This window comes from Diorhabda sublineata, chromosome 3 (genome assembly GCF_026230105.1).
Source record: "Diorhabda sublineata isolate icDioSubl1.1 chromosome 3, icDioSubl1.1, whole genome shotgun sequence".
Lineage (NCBI taxonomy): Eukaryota > Metazoa > Arthropoda > Insecta > Coleoptera > Chrysomelidae > Diorhabda > Diorhabda sublineata.
The window spans coordinates 36,292,761-36,310,104 of NC_079476.1; the positions used below are offsets into that span (position 1 = coordinate 36,292,761).

Below are 17,344 nucleotides of genomic sequence, written 5' to 3' on the forward strand. Positions count from 1 at the left end.
AGTTGTCTGAAAAGCTCCCGACCTCAAAAACGAGACTTCTTTTCATATTTGTTTTTATTTTTAATCATAGTCTACTTCTAAGTCTATACACTTAGCCCATGGAAGGCGGTTTTTCTCCTCAAAATAAGCGTTTACGTATGCGATAAAGTCCTCGTCTAATGAAAATATTTCTCTCGCAAGTGAAACAGTCACTGCGGGCCATATCTGGGGAATACGGTGGTCAACCAAGTCCAAGTGCATGTCGTAATCACCGAAAGTATGTTGTCCCGATGGAAAATGCAATCCATTATCTTGATATCTCTATTAAAAATTGCGACTAATTATGTTTAAACCGCCTCAATAAGGCCTGAGAAATATTCATTCGAATGCGCTCAACGTGCAGATAGTTTACACATGCATAATTCTTCAATCGGTGCATGGCGAATGCGTTATTTTCATATGCTGATAGCCTCTGCTTCTAACTTTAATCCGAAGGTTGTTCAGTACCATTTGGGAATTTTTTCGATGTTATCGCCAAATTTACGGCCGTAAATGATGGTCTCCGTACACAGTGTCCCGCTCAACGGCTTGGCTATACGATTACATTGTGAATCAGTATCTAAATATCCAAAATGGCTGAGAATCTCTCAACTTATCGGAAAATATATATTCCCCAATTTAGTGGGGACATCTTCAGGTTGAGGTTGGAAGCCTTTCAGCCAACTCTCGTAAAATATGGCGATAGCTTTGCTGAACATAATTGTTGAATTACAGGGAAATAAACATTCTGGTTCAATGAATTGAACACATAGAATTACGGTTTATACCTTGAGTCGTTTTTATGGTAATTTTTTAACCCAATCATTGAAAATATTGAAAATACATAGATATTAGATATTTTGTTATTGCTTTTGTACTTCATATTACTCGAGACCTTTATTACATAACTTTAAACTCTTCTTGTTGTTCAAAAGTAGGTTAATATACTCATAAATACGGTAAATTAATTTATTAATCCACATATTAAGTTTTTCAATACTCTTCTAAATTATGAGGAAGTCCTATTCAAATTTTGCTTTAGATTTGAAAATACGTAATGTTTTTTGAATGAAAAGTATTTAAAAGGCAGTATTGGAAAGTAAATGTTTGTTTATTCAAATTTATGTAGTATGGAAGCCTTGAAGCTTTTTTTCTTGGGTGCACTGGTATCTTAGAAAAATTGAACCTTGGTTTTGAGAAGGCCACAACAGAATTATTTTTATCTTTTTCCTTGATAAACAATTTGTTTGTGCCGTCATATTTTCATTGTAATAATGTAATATGTCAAGAAGTATTAAAACGTTTTTATTTTATTTAATTTGTTACTCAGAAGTTGCATGGTGTTAAATTTCTTGTATAAGGTGGATATTGACGAATAGAAAGATTTTTAGCGGCCAAAACTTGCGATAGAAAGCGAATTTTTTCACGACACGTTGTCATAATGAAAGCCATTTTTGGGCGTCTGTTTCCTCGCACATTCTTTCGAAAAGTTTGTTTGAACGCACCTCTTTGTCCGAAAACGAATATCTACCGGTTAAATAACATCGTGAAGCGTCGAGTAATTCTTTGTCTGTGTTCAAATAAGGATTAAGCTGAAGATGATATAATAACAGTAAGACTATATCTAATTATTTTCAAACTATTCCATTGGCAAGGTATTGAATTAATTAACTTGATTTTGTTGCCATTGGCTCTTCAACAGCTTTTCGAAGCGATATTGCCGCTGATTATTTTCATTTTTAATTTGTTAGATTTGTATAGTATTAGCCGTATATCGTATGTTTAATTTTTAGTTGGCTATGTCCATTTTTTAAGCGAGGTTTCAAAAAGGAATTAACTGAAGATGATATGTATCTTCCTAGAAATAATCACGATTCAAGACAACTTGGCGATTTATTAGAAATGGCTTGGAAAAACGAAACTGTTCGAAGAAGCTCTCCATCTCTCTTGAGAGTTTTGCTAAGTACATTTTCTATTGAATTGATTCTATACGGGCTATGTACATTCGTCGCTGAATGTTTAAGGTAAATATATTTATTTTTTCACTATGGATGTTAAATCTAACTTTATTATTAGATTGGTACTAGATCTTAATACATTTTACGGAATTCATTTGTTGTTTCCAAAATTTGGTTTTATGGGACCGTTAGAGGAATTTCGTCTTTCCAGAAGCGGTGATTTTTATTATAGAATATGTGGCCCACAAAGTTGAAGCCTTATTCGATTGAGCTAGCTTCTTAGAGTAAACAATTCAAACTTTTTTTGACGTCTTTCTCAAAAAATACCTGATAATAACTCCACTTCTTCAGTTTGTGATCTAATTTCAGCAGGAGTATATCCACTAGAATCACTCATTTGTAGTTATTCAACCACCAGCAAAAGATTATAAACTGCTGTTTGTATCTATTTGACAGAAGTATGAATGATTAGATTTTGAACAAAATTTTAAAATATATATTTTATTTTTATTAGTTTCAAAACTATCAACCTAAAAATGAAAAAAACCAGCAGTAAAAAATGCCATAAAAGCGACGATAAAAATGTGTATTAATGTCTCAGACCCATTGAAGACCTCGAAATTTCGTTTCTTAATGGACCACGATAAAAATAACTCGCGCATAATTACTATTTATTTTTCCTCGTGTTGAATTATTTATTATTTTTAAGTTTAATAAAAATTTAGTAACTCATTAATGAAGTTATTTAATCGACTACAATGACGTACATTTCAACAATATCATAATTGAACAGTATTGCCAGACTTTAAGAGAAATATGGAGATCAAGTGAATTTGGAAACTTTGCCGATATCCAATAAAATAAAAATATTTTGACTTGATTTAATTACATTTTACGTGTTCTTAAAGTCTTTCAGTTGCTTTGTATCTTAAAGCTTCAAAGATGTATTAGTTCTCCATAAAGGATCGTGATTCTACGATGATGGTCCCAGAAGTACCTGACCTAACATTCACTTCTCCCAGCGATGTTCAATAAAATCGATACCCTTTTTATAATAAGAATCGTCAAACTTCTCAAAATAGTCATTAACTGCCGATATAATTTCATTCATTATTCATTATTACAAGTGCGGGAACAGAAAATAATACCAGGGGCTAGGTCTGGCGAATAGGATGTATGAGATAGCAATTGAAATTTTAATTCATTAATTTTGGCCATTGCAATATCGGATTTGTGAGGTCGTGCATTGTCTTAAAGAAACAACACTTTCTTCTTAGCTAATTGAGACAGTTGCTGCTTGGTTTCTTTGTTCAAACGTTGCAATAAATTCGCATAATGCACGCCGTTGATATTTTTTGCCGACGCCATGACTTTGCCTGCAGATGAAACAGTCATTGCCTTCTTTTGATCCGGTTCTCCCTTTTCAGCCCTTTGATTTGATTGTTCTGTTGTTTTGGGCGTGAAGTGATGGACCCACGTTTTATCCATGGTTATTAAACGGCGCAAAAATTCAGCTTTAATATTGTAAAACATTGCCAAACACATTCACGAAGCTGTTGTTGTTCCTTTGTGAGCAAACGCGGCACTCATTTTGCGCACAAATTTTAGAAGAGTTTGTCTTCTTCTTCTTCTTTTTCTTCTTCTTATTTATAATCGTACGTAAGTCCTGTGTTTGCATCAATGGTTGCCTATCTGCAGCTGGGATGATGAAGACCAGCTTTCATACCATCTTGTAGGTGGTCGTCCTGATTTTTCTTCCTTTGCAATCTTTGCCAATCTGTCATCTCATTTAATAAGCTTTTGTCCATAGTGATAGTTATTCGACCCTCCACCGTTTTTGTTTTATCCTTCGTTCAAAATATCTTCTCGAATCTCGAATGTCATATTGTTTTTTTCTGTGTTTTACCTTAGTTATATTATGTAATGAATAATGAATATACATACATTTATTTCAAGATAATTGCACTATTTCGTGAGATTGTATAGTAAATATTTATTTTTATCAAAAGTCTTAGATTTCCATTTGAAGATATAAAAATTCTATCTAAGATTGTACCACTAGCACCTTTCCAGGACGCAGATGACATTACCAACCAATACGGCGTATTCTATTATCAATTGTGTATTATAGCCGTACGTGAAGAAAAATTAGAGTCAAATGATTTTTTTTAAATTAATTTAATATCCTCAAAGCTGTAAAATAAATAATTATAGAGATACGATCGACAACCGTTCTCATTTGCCACCTGGTACTTATAAATATTGATATTTATTCATTACTATGAAAGTTTCTCAAATGTTGTTATTCTATCTACAATTATTTCCTCATTAAGGAATGGATAATTGTAAAATATGAATTTGTTAGCATACAAATATTGAAAAAACATTATTAAAATATTGCTTATATCATCTAAAATAAAAGTATAATCATTCAAAAATAATGAATAAAATATGGTAATCGTCTTTATGTGTGTGAGAAGCAAATTATTACGAGGATACACGATGGAAATAAGGTTGATCTTTATAAAAAACGTATATATAGTTTATACCTAAATACCAATCACTCCTTCTACACACGGAAGTGAGATGGCTTTCCAGGGAAGGGCTTTAACCAGATTGTACGAATTGCGCGATGAACTCAAGGTTTTCTTACAGACCTTCCCTTCGCCTGCTAGCCATTGAAATGTTGCGCGACGAGCAGTGGTCAATGAGATTGGTTGCAGGAGAAGAATGATAACTATGTTTAGAGTAAGCGACTGCTTTCCGCTGCTTCAACAATTTTTTTAAACAAATCATCCTCAAATCGCTACAAACTTGGAAAGAAGTATACGTAAACATTTGACAAACTTGACAAAGTCTTCGGAGGAATATTTTCCAGAAGATAAATTACAATTACGGGAAATCGGTCCAAAATCCATTCAGGACCGAAACCATCAACACTGACTTTCCGAATATAAAAATTTAATTTAATAGATGCGAGGCTGGGTTTTCAGCTTACGCCTACACGAAAAATAAGTTCAGGAGTAGGTTGAATGCTGCACCAGAACTTCGTATCCAATTGTCAGACATACGAGGATATATTGAAAAATTCTTAGCCTACTATAAAACGAAACGAAATTTCAATGTCAAAATATTTTATTACTCAACATTCTACTTTAAATTGGATACATTTATTACAGCGAATCTGCAACGTCTCTAAACCTTTCAAAAAAATGTTTCTTCTTGCTCTGCAAACCAGACCTCCACAACTTTTATTACCTCTTCGTTGGAAGAAAATTTACGACCTTTTAAACTTTTTTTCAGTTGAGGAAAGAGATGATAGTCGGACGAAGCCAGATCCAGTGATTTAAACCCTAAATGATGAATTTTTTGCATGGCAACATGAGATTTGTGCGTAGGGGCGTTGTTCTACAAAAACAAAACACCTTTGGATAGCTTTCCGCGTCTTTTCTCTTCAATTTTTTCCCTTAGATTGGTCAGTAATGTCGAATAGTAATTTCCAGTTATTCTTCTACCCTTTCTACCCTTATCCAAAAAATAAATAATGACCAATCCATGGCAATCCCAAAAAACTGAAGCAAGAACTTTTCCAGCAGATTTTTAGACACGAAATTTCTTAGGTCATGGAGAACCAGAGTGTCATTCATCGATTGTTGCTTTGTTTCTGGATCGTAGAAATGTATCCAAGTCTCATCCCTTACTCGAAACTCCTTCAACTCGAAATAGATTGCTTGATTGCTTGTCACTTGAGTTTCGAGTCAGAGAGGTTTCACTTTGTACTCATTTCTTATTTCATACACTACCAGCTGTATTCATTTAAATTCCGTAATCTCTAACATTTCGAAAGAAGGTGAATAGAGGCTTCATCTTTCTGGAAACCAAATTTGTGCGGTACATCCCCTATTAAACAGGGCTCCTGTCAACATATGTGAATAGATCTTCGTTGATTACAGGTCCCCATCTTTGCCAGATTCAACAGAAGGGTTCAGGACCTACACAGTGTTTATTCATCTCTACTTTAGTAAATCCGCCTGCTAGTTTATTTCACTCCACTCTGATATGCTCCGAAACTCATAATTTGAAGAACATGTTCTCAGGAAAGAAAATGATAAAGAAAATAGCAAATTTGTAGTTAAATAACTCTTGTACACGTATAGATATTCACAAAACGGGGTGGTTGTGAGATCATGTTCCAAGTAACCTCGTTGATTTACTGCGCCAGAGTTTATTGAGGATAGTGCAAATTATCATTCTTCTCCCCATCATATTCTATGTTCAATGAAATTCGAATCTGACGATCAGTGTGGTGAAAGTCAGGTTCTTTAAAAAACTCCGTATTTCACCCCTAAATATGTGATTGTTCGTTGTTTTTGTAGAACATCACTTGTTGGTTTGTACGATATAATCATCATAGAATTGATCTATTATACTCCCTTAAATAAACAAGAAAAGATATGCTATAAGCACTATCAAAAGTCTCACAAACCACGCATTTAATAATTTTACTGCCTCTAAGCATTACCGTTCTCTATACCAACTCGAAGTTTAATGACAGTGTTCCGTAGTCAGATCAACGACTCATTACCCTAACCAATCATTTGTTTTAACAGAAGCATGTTAATTGTTTATAAACCTCCACAGTGGTGACTGTCCCTTCTAGTGCACTTCGCTGATTACGATATTATTGCCGCTCACTGGTACAGTTCATCACACCAGCTCATTATTTTAAAAGTAGCACGATTACTGTTCAAATGCCTCCTCGGCGGCGTCTTACCCTTCAACGACGTGCAGCGGTGATTACGATGTAACTGCCTCTGAGTGCTACCGTTCTCCGCACTAACTCAAACATTAATGACAGTAATCAAAAGAAGCTCGAATTGTGGACGGTATGATACTAGACCAAAGACTCTATTTCGTCGGAGTTAGTTGAATGAGCGCCGGTAGTATGATAAACTAGAATATGTCTCTGGTGCATTATTGTCTTTATTTCCAGTTAGGTAATTTACTTTGATCGATAAACGAATAAACTCACTACATATGCCAGCAAACATTAGATTTTTACCTAGCTTTTTTCTAAAATTCAGAATTTATTGACGTAAAAATAATTTATTGCAAATTTTATCTAGACAAGAATGTAAAGTTGCATGACCTTACGTTTTTTTCAACCTAGAAAATGTATCAAAATCACACGAATTACAACTCATTTATAATCAGAATCTTAGAAGTTTAGTGTCACCAAAAAAGAATTTAACATTGAAATATAGCATTGAAAAAAAACGGGAAGTGTAAGATTGATTATTAGTTACCTAGTTTCGATCGTTTATCGACTCATTAAAAATTTTATATTGAGAATTGTAACAAAAATAGAAGATATTAATATTTTATTATTGACAAAATTAATAAGTCTAGGAAATAATAAGAATAAAAGAATCTAATAAGTATTAATATTATTACATTCTATTTTTTACTATGCTCAGTTGTCTGTTTGTTAGTGATTCCGCAATCACGCGACACATTTTTGATATGAATTTTGGGGTACTTCATTATCATCATCAAGCCTTTCAATCCCATGGATTACTCCTCGTTTTCTAATTTTTATTCTCTTTATAGCTTGTCGTTTGTTTTGGCTGCTTTTGTTATTATTTTCCATTCTTTTCGGTTCAGGCATTTTGCTCTCCAGTTCTCTATATTGAGAGCTCTTATGTCCTCCTCTATTTCGTTTCTCCAAGTTTTTCTCGGCCTGCCCCTTCTCCTTGGCCACAATGGGATCCATTGCGTTATTCTTTTGATCATTTCAATTGGTTTTCTTCTTATTATGTGCCCGACCCACTTGAGCGTTTGTGCTGTTACGTATCTCACTATATTCTCCTTCCCCAGTTATCTCTCTATTTCTTCGTTTTTCTTTGCACTTCTATCTCCTTTCTGTGATATGTTTGGGCCTGTTATGGTAATCATTATCTTCATTTCAGCTCTTTTAAGTTCTCTCTCGCGGTAATTCCATTGTAATTGTGGCTGTATGCGATGTGGCACCGTCTTATTGGTATCACATGTTAATAAAGCCCGAAGTATGTGGTCGTGACGTTAAAAAGTTTTCAATCATATCAAGATGTGGCTCCCCATTGACAGTTAACGTTACGTCGTTTTCAGTTTCAAAGAAGTAAGGTCCAATGATTCCTCCTGATCAAATTGCACACCAGACTGTCACTTTTAATGGATGCAAAGGTGACTGATGAATAGCTAAAGGGTTTTCCATTGCCCAGAACTGACTATTCTCTTTATTCACATATCCATTCAAATGAAAATGTGCTTCGTCACCCATTATGATTTTTTCATGGGGATTCGTCACGGGATTTTCGTGGGCGAGCTGTAACATTCTTTTGGCATATGTACGGCGACGTAAATGTTCGTCTGGAAGAAGCTCATGTGTCAATTGAATCTTAAATGGAAACAAATGCGAAATTGTGGCCAAAGTTGTTCTTTGAAGACCAAGCTCCTTAGCACGGCGTCGCATTGAGGTTCATGGATTGTATTGAACACTTTCTTGAGCAGCATTTATGTTTTCAGCCGATCTTGCAGTACGTTGTGGTCCATGCTTGCGCCTATCAGCTAACGTCCCTCTTTCTTCGAAATCATTCACTACACGATAAATAGTACGTTGATTCTGCCAAAAAAATTACGTAACTTTCTTCTACAGTAATCCATGATTGATTTTGATAAAATGTCTTAACGATTAAAATACGTTGGTTTACCGAATATTGTTCCATAATAAATTGGTCACGTCTCTTCTTTACGACTGCCAAATATGAACTGTCAATACTAATGTTTACCAAAATGGCGGCAAAACAAAGTAATATATCTTCCCGGTGGACACCCGGTATACAATTCGTCCCTTATTTTACCCTCCATTAACGTATCGTCTCAGATTACCTAATTCTTGTTTTTTATTTATGTAACTGCAAAGAATAATAATTTTAACTTCTAATTATTATTGAAGTTCTATTAACGTATCAAATTACTAACTTTTTTTTTATATTAATGTGACTCTAAACACCATAAATATAATTAATTTTAGCTTTTGTATTCAATAGGATTGGTATTTAAGAGAGCTTGTACAGACATAGTATACTCTTAATAGTTTTGACATTCAACGAGTATAGTAGCCAAATTATTAAAGCCAATTTATTTATTTTTGTTCATTGCTTAATAAATAGCTTTCTACAAAGTTGTAAAATGAGTTATTTAACTAAATATAAATTTCGATTATCACAAATTTTTACTGAAACTATGAGCGAAAAAAGTCCAGCGATGTACGAAGAAAGAATAAAATTAGACAATTGTTTCTTTATTATGACAACGCACAATGAATCACCAATTGTTGGCCACTAAAGATGTCTATTCACATTCACCAGATTTGCGACAGGTTTTGACCGAAACTGAAAAATGTGCCAGAAGCGAAACTATTCCCGGAATTGAAAAGGTCACAAAATAGCAGGTGGAGGCCAATCCGAACGTAGCTTACCGGTTAAGGTTTCAACGTTTAGACAAACAAGTGCATTATTACTAAACAGTGGCAGTACTTTGAAAGAGATCAATTCAAAGTTATTTTTCATGCTACCGAGATATTGTTGATTTGGCAGTAATTTAATTCTAAAATCACTGCTTATTTCAAGTGATTTACAAAATTGAAAAAAACTGTCTGTTTTCTATACTCTAAAAACGTTGAAAGACTTATTTTTTCTCTGTTACGATGTTAAGATAAGCCTTGTTGATTTTTATATACACAGAAAGTTGAAAAGAATTTCTTGTCTCCGTATACAGTGTCAACTCCTCTTCCATTTACGTGGGCCCAATTGCCGTTCAATAACAAATATTTCATGACGGATTGATAATAAATAATTTTAATTTTCCGAAAATTATTTGTAATGAATGACTTAAGTGATGGTCCAATAGAAACTAAGCGTCTAAAATGACTGAAAGCTTAGCGAGAATATCTGAAGGCACGCACAAATATATTTCATAACTTATATTGATAAGTGCTGACATCTTCAAGTCGATGTTTGGAACTTTGGTGATATACCGCTAAACGTTTTGAAAAAAGCTTTCAAATTTAAATCAAGTATAATAACATAGTCTAAATTATAAATTTAAATGTTGACGCTCTCCCGTAACTGCACGTTTATGGCAGGTTGAATTAATATTAGACCATGAAAGTTTACATCAGCTAGAATAAGTTGAAATGCCGAGGTTACTCTTATGGAATTTACATAATATTTATAACTGATTATCTTTATTTACGTACCCAATTAAAAAAAATATGCATACTTATTGATGAAAAAGCTGTAAAGAAAAAAAAATTTGCATTTCGTGTTTAATTTTTTTGTAATAAAAATATTTGATGAAAGAGTAATTATTTATGCAACAAGTGAGTGTAGTAATAATTTTTTTTACGAGCCGAAGGCAATTCCTACGAGTGAAGTTACTTTACTCACGAGTTTCATATAAAAATCTATCTACGTTCACAGACTTAATTTTTATTTCGTAATATTGATATTAAAAGTATAACTTTGAGCATTATTAATTTGAAGTGAAGAAGCAGTTACATTACTATTGGTACTTGAATTGGCAACATTTAACGAGGTCAAGGAAATAACATCGTCTATAGTTGTATTAGTACTTATTGGATTGTTTCTATCTATTTTGTTTTTTATTGAGTCGTCTACGTAACCCTCCGCAACTGTGTTGGATTTCCACCCACCGTGTTTCTTTAGTTGAACTATATCACCACCGGAATCGACTAATGGAGACGCCTAAGAGCGTCGAAATGTATACCCAGTGTAGTTTTTTGGATTAGTTAAATTCAAATATGTTGCGATAAGTGAGGGAATTTTTGAAAAAGGTATTGAAAGCTACAACTTGGATTTTGGGTCTTCCATTTATATACTGCATAAAGAAATGATCTGTTTTGACACGTGTGGATCGTTGGTTTTTATATTTTTTATAAATGTTTACCAAGTTTACCATCTATTGTGAGTTATTTTACCAATAACAGTAGTTTTTCTATCAGGTACTTAATTTTATATAATTCCTCCCTCCGCAGAGCTCCTGCGATTCCGAATATTAAAGCAGCCTGAAAGATGGTATAAATAATATCTAAGCTTACATTAAAATTCTTTTCTATCATACTTTATTCATCGTCTGGAGCTTGCAACAGAAACTTATTAATTTCTTCACGGGCAAATGTTTCAGATCTTTTGGGTCTATAGCCAACTGTTTCGAGTATTTACTGTCTACGTCTATGTCGTTATTTACCAACCTTTCAGTTTTGAATAAGTTCACCAAAGTGTTGAAGACTTCCACATTAAGGATTTAGTTTAGTTTAGTTTCTGTGAAGAACTGTTTATGCCTTTTTTAGTACGCCACTCCATAAAAGAATTTTATTCCTTTAAATACTGTTCCCTGGATTTCTCAGGTCGCTAGTCGCTGCAGTTGCCGATTCAACAACATCTTCTGGTGTGCAGTTTAAACGTTCTTCACTAATACTTTCCATCTCTAATAATAATACTACATACTACACTTTGGAATAGCCTCGCCGTCAATGCTCGTTACAGTAGTAGGGATTAGTACGGTCGGTCAAGGAGGTAAACTTGACTACTATTATCAGTTCTATTTTGTCTGGTAGAAAGTGAAGAGCACTACGAGGGTATCTACTTTCATTGTTTTTACTGGATATAATACGAGATATAATATATATTTTATTCTGGGGTAGAGAATTTAGTACTTTGATTATTATTTACTACTAGTAGATTAAAAGGAAGCTGGTAATTCTTTTGCATCGCAAAGTATGTTCCAATACAGTATATATTTAAAAAAATCTATGCTTATCTATCTAAAAACAAAAATAATGAGAGTCTGTGTAATTTTTGCAGAATTATTCAACCAGCCCTTATTTCAAGATTGATGAGTTTGTATCAAACCGTAGAAATAAAAAATAGATGGAACGAAATTTACTTAAACGCCTTATTTGTTATGGTTGCTTCTTTCGCGTACATAATAGTAAATCATTTTTATAATTTGAAAATGGCGGAAGTCGGATTGAAGATGAGAGTAGCTTGTTGTTCTCTAATGTACCGAAAAACACTAAAGTTAAATAAACGCGTTCTTGTAGAAACAACAGTTGGCAAAATGGTAAGTTGTTTCATCAACATAGTACAAATTATTATTTTTTTTTAACCAAACAAATCGATTTTAATTCTTTCTGTATACCTCATTAGGTTAAGATCGTGAATTAATTTTTTGTTATAATTGTCATAATTAAAATGTGATACCACAAATTGTTGAAGGAGCGTTTTTATTCCAAAATTTGGTAAATATACTTCAAAATTATTTACTTATCCGGAAATCAATAGGCCAATCACTGAGACACAGACTGTTTGTTTTTTCTCGAGCTGAGATTTACTTATACATTAACGTTTTTCATTTTCAATTTAATAACCACTGCCTCTTCCACATCCTAAAACCAACCTAACCAGAATAATCCAAATATTCACTGTTCACCTTTATCATATGATGCAGCTACCTCATCAAAATCACCACCGCCTTCTGTGCCCTCACGAGATCAGGCCATCATTATGCCTTCTGTCCCCAACACTGTACATTAAAGCAACCTCAAGGTACAACCTCAAGGAGACACTTAACTGCCCGACGGAAATGAAAATAATCTTAGAGTTTCTTAAAACCACCAAGCTGTATGAGAAAATATAATTAATTTATGTATTGTAATATATTTTGTAGCGCAGTCCTTTATCCAAATTATGTATCATGATTGTTTTTTTGTGCCAATAACCAGCGCTGTCGAGGCACTGAAAACTGAAAAAAAAATCGATTTTCAAGGGATTATTTCATTCAGTATAGATGTCGGTGTATCATTATTATTTTGATATGTGGCATGGCTGGCAGTATGGATTAGTTGTTAAATGATTGAGAATATATTTCATTTAGTTGACGTTTGTTAAAAACTACTAAAAAATGACAACAAGACATGGAACTTCTACAACAAGCAAAAGTCTGTATAGAGACCATGCCACGATGCGACGTCTAGAAGCTGTAATTGTAACAAAATATCACCAAATAATAATAATCTTATTAATCTATATTTTAGTTTTATACATAAAAAAATTGTTTCTCTCATGCCAAATGTTGTTTTTATGATCTTAATAATACACTCTAATAAATAATAAGTACTTACAAGGTCTATAACCACTTATGTCTTCAGTTAAATTTGAAAATCCAAAAATCTGAGTACTGACCCTAAGAATTTGACAACCTACTGTATAATGTAAAAAACAAAAAATAAAATCGGTCAGCTACAATTTCGGCACATAAAAACTTTCTAAATCAACAGTCAGCGGTATTAATTTATAACAAATAGGATAAATTCATGAAAATTTGAACCAAAAGGTCAAATAATACAACAGAGAATGTTATTCAAGTACGGAGGAATTGAAATAACTAGTTGTGGAGACGTAGAAGACTAGGTAAGTGGTCATGAAGCCACAGCAAATGAGGTCGCGGGATTTCTTCAGAATGTATAATGGCGAATCGAACATCCAAGGCAGGGATGGGGAAACTACTTCCCGCGGGCCATCTCCGGCCCGCAAAGCGTTGAAATCCAGCAAACAAAAATTAAGTACAATTTTCTTTTCATCAGAAATTACATTCTCATGAATTGGCAGTAAAGGCAGTACACGTCGGGCATAAAACCCGTAAGCCCGACTGTCGTTGAACGCACTACCCATTTGAGGCAACTATTTTTGAACACCAGCAAATTGGAATTTTATTCTTATCTAGGATACAATACCCTAAATATAGTTTCCCACACCCAGAAAATAATGGCTATGTTTTGTACAAGCTGTTTGTGCGAACAAACGTTTTCAATAATGAAAAAATTGTCTTCGTAATAGGCTTTCGGATGACCACCTTTTTTCATTGTTAAAAATTTCAGCATCACAAATTTTTCGGCTTATATGAAGTCATGCAGAAACAAAAACAGTTCCACATGTTCCCACAAAGACCAGACCCACAATTAGTATTTCAGAAAAATTATGGCAATATTTTTATATGAGTAAATAATGTAATGCCTCACCTTGACCTAACCTAACCATATATTTCGTTAGCAAAAATTGGTACGCGAAGAAAAAAGTTTCCCCATCCTTGATTTAAGGCAAGAAACAAAGCACGAATTTACAAAGCGACAATCAGACCTATACATTAGAAGCAAGGCCAGAAACACAAATGAAACAACTCTTGGAGGTCAATTCTCAGGTGAATCTGTTAGACTGAGAAAAAAAAACAAAACATCAGACCATCATGTGTTGTTTGAATGGGTATTACAGCCTAAAAAAGTAATAGAACTAACATATAACAAATAGGAAGGAATAATTTTCCAATTGGTACACCACGAAAGAAGTGGAGTGACAACCTAATGTCAGGATGAGGAAAGATATCGAAGAAGGAACAGGCGATGGACCTATTATGGAAGAAAGAAGAAGAAGAAGGGTAAATTATGCATACCACTTTAAAAGTTACATTGTAGCAAGCGATGGAATGAATCGATTCAACTGCATATGTTTCTGAATCATTTCCATTTCTTTTTTCTATATTATTCGCTATCCAATATCCCTTACTCCTTATAACAAAGCTATCCCCGATATCGAGAAGTTTCAATCTCAATTCGATTCTCAATCAATTGCTTCAAGCTTTCGTATTTTTTATAGATTGCGAAACGGTTCTTTTGTCTCTTTAGTACGTTAGACAATACTTCTTAGTAAGTATCTCAGTTGCGTTTATTTTATAGTTTTTATATAACAAATTACGATTCCAGATCCTTCCAATATCGGCTGGACACGTTAAGAAATCCATTTTTTAAGTATTTTTTTTTTTCAATTTCAGCTTAATCTTTTATCAAATGATGTTGGTCGATTCGATGTCGCATTCAATCATATAAATCAGTGTTGGCTGGGACCCGTATTGACTTGCATAGTAATATATTTAACTTGTTCCTCCTTCGGATGGATGGGTATGTCAGGAATGATTGTTTTAATTGGATGTATACCATTACAAAGTAAGGGAAAGTTAACATTATACTCTATACTCAAATAATATTCACTTCTGTAGATTATGTTATATTATAATTGTATTTATTTCCTAACTTAATAAATAGGGTTAAGCTAGCAATGACACGGTGGAAATCGTAAAATTATAATACCGCATCTATGAAGAACTTATTGAATGGAATTGGATCGATTTAGCTTCAAATTTTTCGCAATATGATCCCCTCTTCACATAGTCATTGTTGTTATTCATTATTGACCTCCAAATAGACCCATCGTATCCTACTAAAAACTGCTAAAGTTGAATATACTTGGAAAAGCTAATCAAGCACCTTCGCATGCTATTTCGGAGCAAACTGTAGGGTTCGCATAACCATTGAAACCTTCCTCGTGCCACTCACTTATAACATTGTGTGCAGTGTCTTCTTTCTCCAAGTACCAGCGGCATTTATGATTGTCGATGATATATACAGCATGGAGACAGCCTTTTATATGATTGTATCATGTTAAAGGACCAGTCACGAGTCATAGTTAGCGGTTGTTTAACCGGCGCTGATGGTTAAGACATCCACCTCGTAGAGACTGTATGGGCTCTGGCCATATTAGAAGTTTTGCTGATCTTACCAGTTTTTTGCAGGCCTGCACCAGTTACATTTATAGCAGCACTGTTGCGTGAACAGATTGAATTATTGTATTTCTACGACTTAGAATAAGCATATCTTGACTATATTCGATCGCAGCGAATACTTCGGGTTGTCCAAGCCAGAAAATTTTTTGGAATATTCTCCGCAGAAGCCTACTAAAGCCAAATCATTCAACCTAGAGCCATCCGTATACCATTATTCAGAGCTGCTGACATGAAGACTTCTGTCCACTGTTCTCTGTCAGTAATGTGTTCCTCCAAGCCCTCAAAAAGTGTCTTTACCGTTTTTGAAAATATTTAAACAAAATTGAACTGAATTACTTGTTATTTTGTAACATACCTGAAGTACGTCAAATTATCATTAAATAAATTTAGTACTAATGCTATGGAATTTTGGAATGGAAATCTGCTAATGCCGTTTGGATAAGTAACACCTTCTCCTAAGCTAGACTTGGGTCTAGTTAGGAGCTACCTGTACCTATAATTTCTGTAGTCACTCTGCCAGTATGTGGAAATGACTTGTAGGTCATAAAGATAAAAATGTGTGCAATTACATCTCTTCCAAGCCTATAGGATTCAGTTTATATGAAATATTAGACAAATAGAGTCTTGATGAGACTGAAATGATATCCATCCTAACAATTTCCTGATTACGTAGCTTGATAGACTAAATTTTTGATTGTGAATTATGTTTTAGTGTTTTTGGGTAAAAAAATATCTGAATTTCGTTTGAATACTGCAGTACGAACCGATGAAAGAGTGAGATTGATGAACGAGATAATTAACGGTATTCAAGTCATAAAAATGTACACGTGGGAGAAACCTTTCGCCAAACTTGTGGAAATTGCACGAATGTAAGTAAAAATTGAGTATTTTAAGCACCAACAAACAATGCTTATTGGTTTAGTATTAAAACTATATCATCAAACAGTCAGTTGGATATATTCCAGATAGCTTACGTAGTATTAGTTTTGTCATGAAACATCGACCACGTTAATGTTTCTTCAGATTGAAGAATAACCAAAAAATACACACTAACAAATATTGATTGAATTAAGAGCTGGAGATAAACATTTTGTGTCATTTGCTCTAACTGTACTTTCATCTTCAAAGGACGCAGAGTCTCCAGACGGGTAGTGTCGTTGGTCTCGGATATTATGCAAAAAAATGTTAAAAAGGATGTAAATTTTTGATGAGTATACAGAGAAATTGATTGGAATGATTAGACAACATCCTGTATTATTTAATTCATCACTGGACTTATACAGAGATGAAAAGTTGAGGAATAATATTTGGAAAGTGGTTGTGAACGAATAAAAACGATTATTTTACAAATTTTCTAAAATTTTTATATGAAATTACAAGCCTTTACAAGTAGCCAAGAGCCAGCATACGAGATATTGTTTTGATGATTGTTGATTTCCGTTCCGAGTCTGTTCAGGCGTTCTACTCAACCGATTTGCTTAATTTTTTTTTCAATGAAAGGTGTTGATGCACAGATCAGCCATCAACCATCGGAATTCTTTTAATTTTCACCATTCTCAAGTTATGCTCAAATGCGATTTCCCCCTGTACATTACTTATGGGAGTTTTTCACATACACACGTTCTATCCTC

At 33.8% G+C, this 17,344-nt stretch overlaps 1 protein-coding gene across 4 annotated transcripts in view; it reads left to right on the forward strand.

Moving 5' to 3' along the window:
• The window catches only part of LOC130441950 (probable multidrug resistance-associated protein lethal(2)03659), a 39,156-nt gene that overhangs the window by 9,255 nt on the left and 12,557 nt on the right, over positions 1–17,344 (forward strand). For 3 of the 4 annotated variants that reach the window (XM_056775870.1, XM_056775868.1, XM_056775867.1), the window contains exons 3-6: positions 1,812–2,042; positions 11,903–12,161; positions 14,925–15,096; positions 16,426–16,582. In XM_056775870.1, coding sequence (XP_056631848.1) covers positions 1,812–2,042; positions 11,903–12,161; positions 14,925–15,096; positions 16,426–16,582 — 819 coding nt within the window. The remainder of the gene's footprint in view (positions 1–1,811; positions 2,043–11,902; positions 12,162–14,924; positions 15,097–16,425; positions 16,583–17,344) is intronic. The other variant, XM_056775869.1, reaches the window with a different exon arrangement.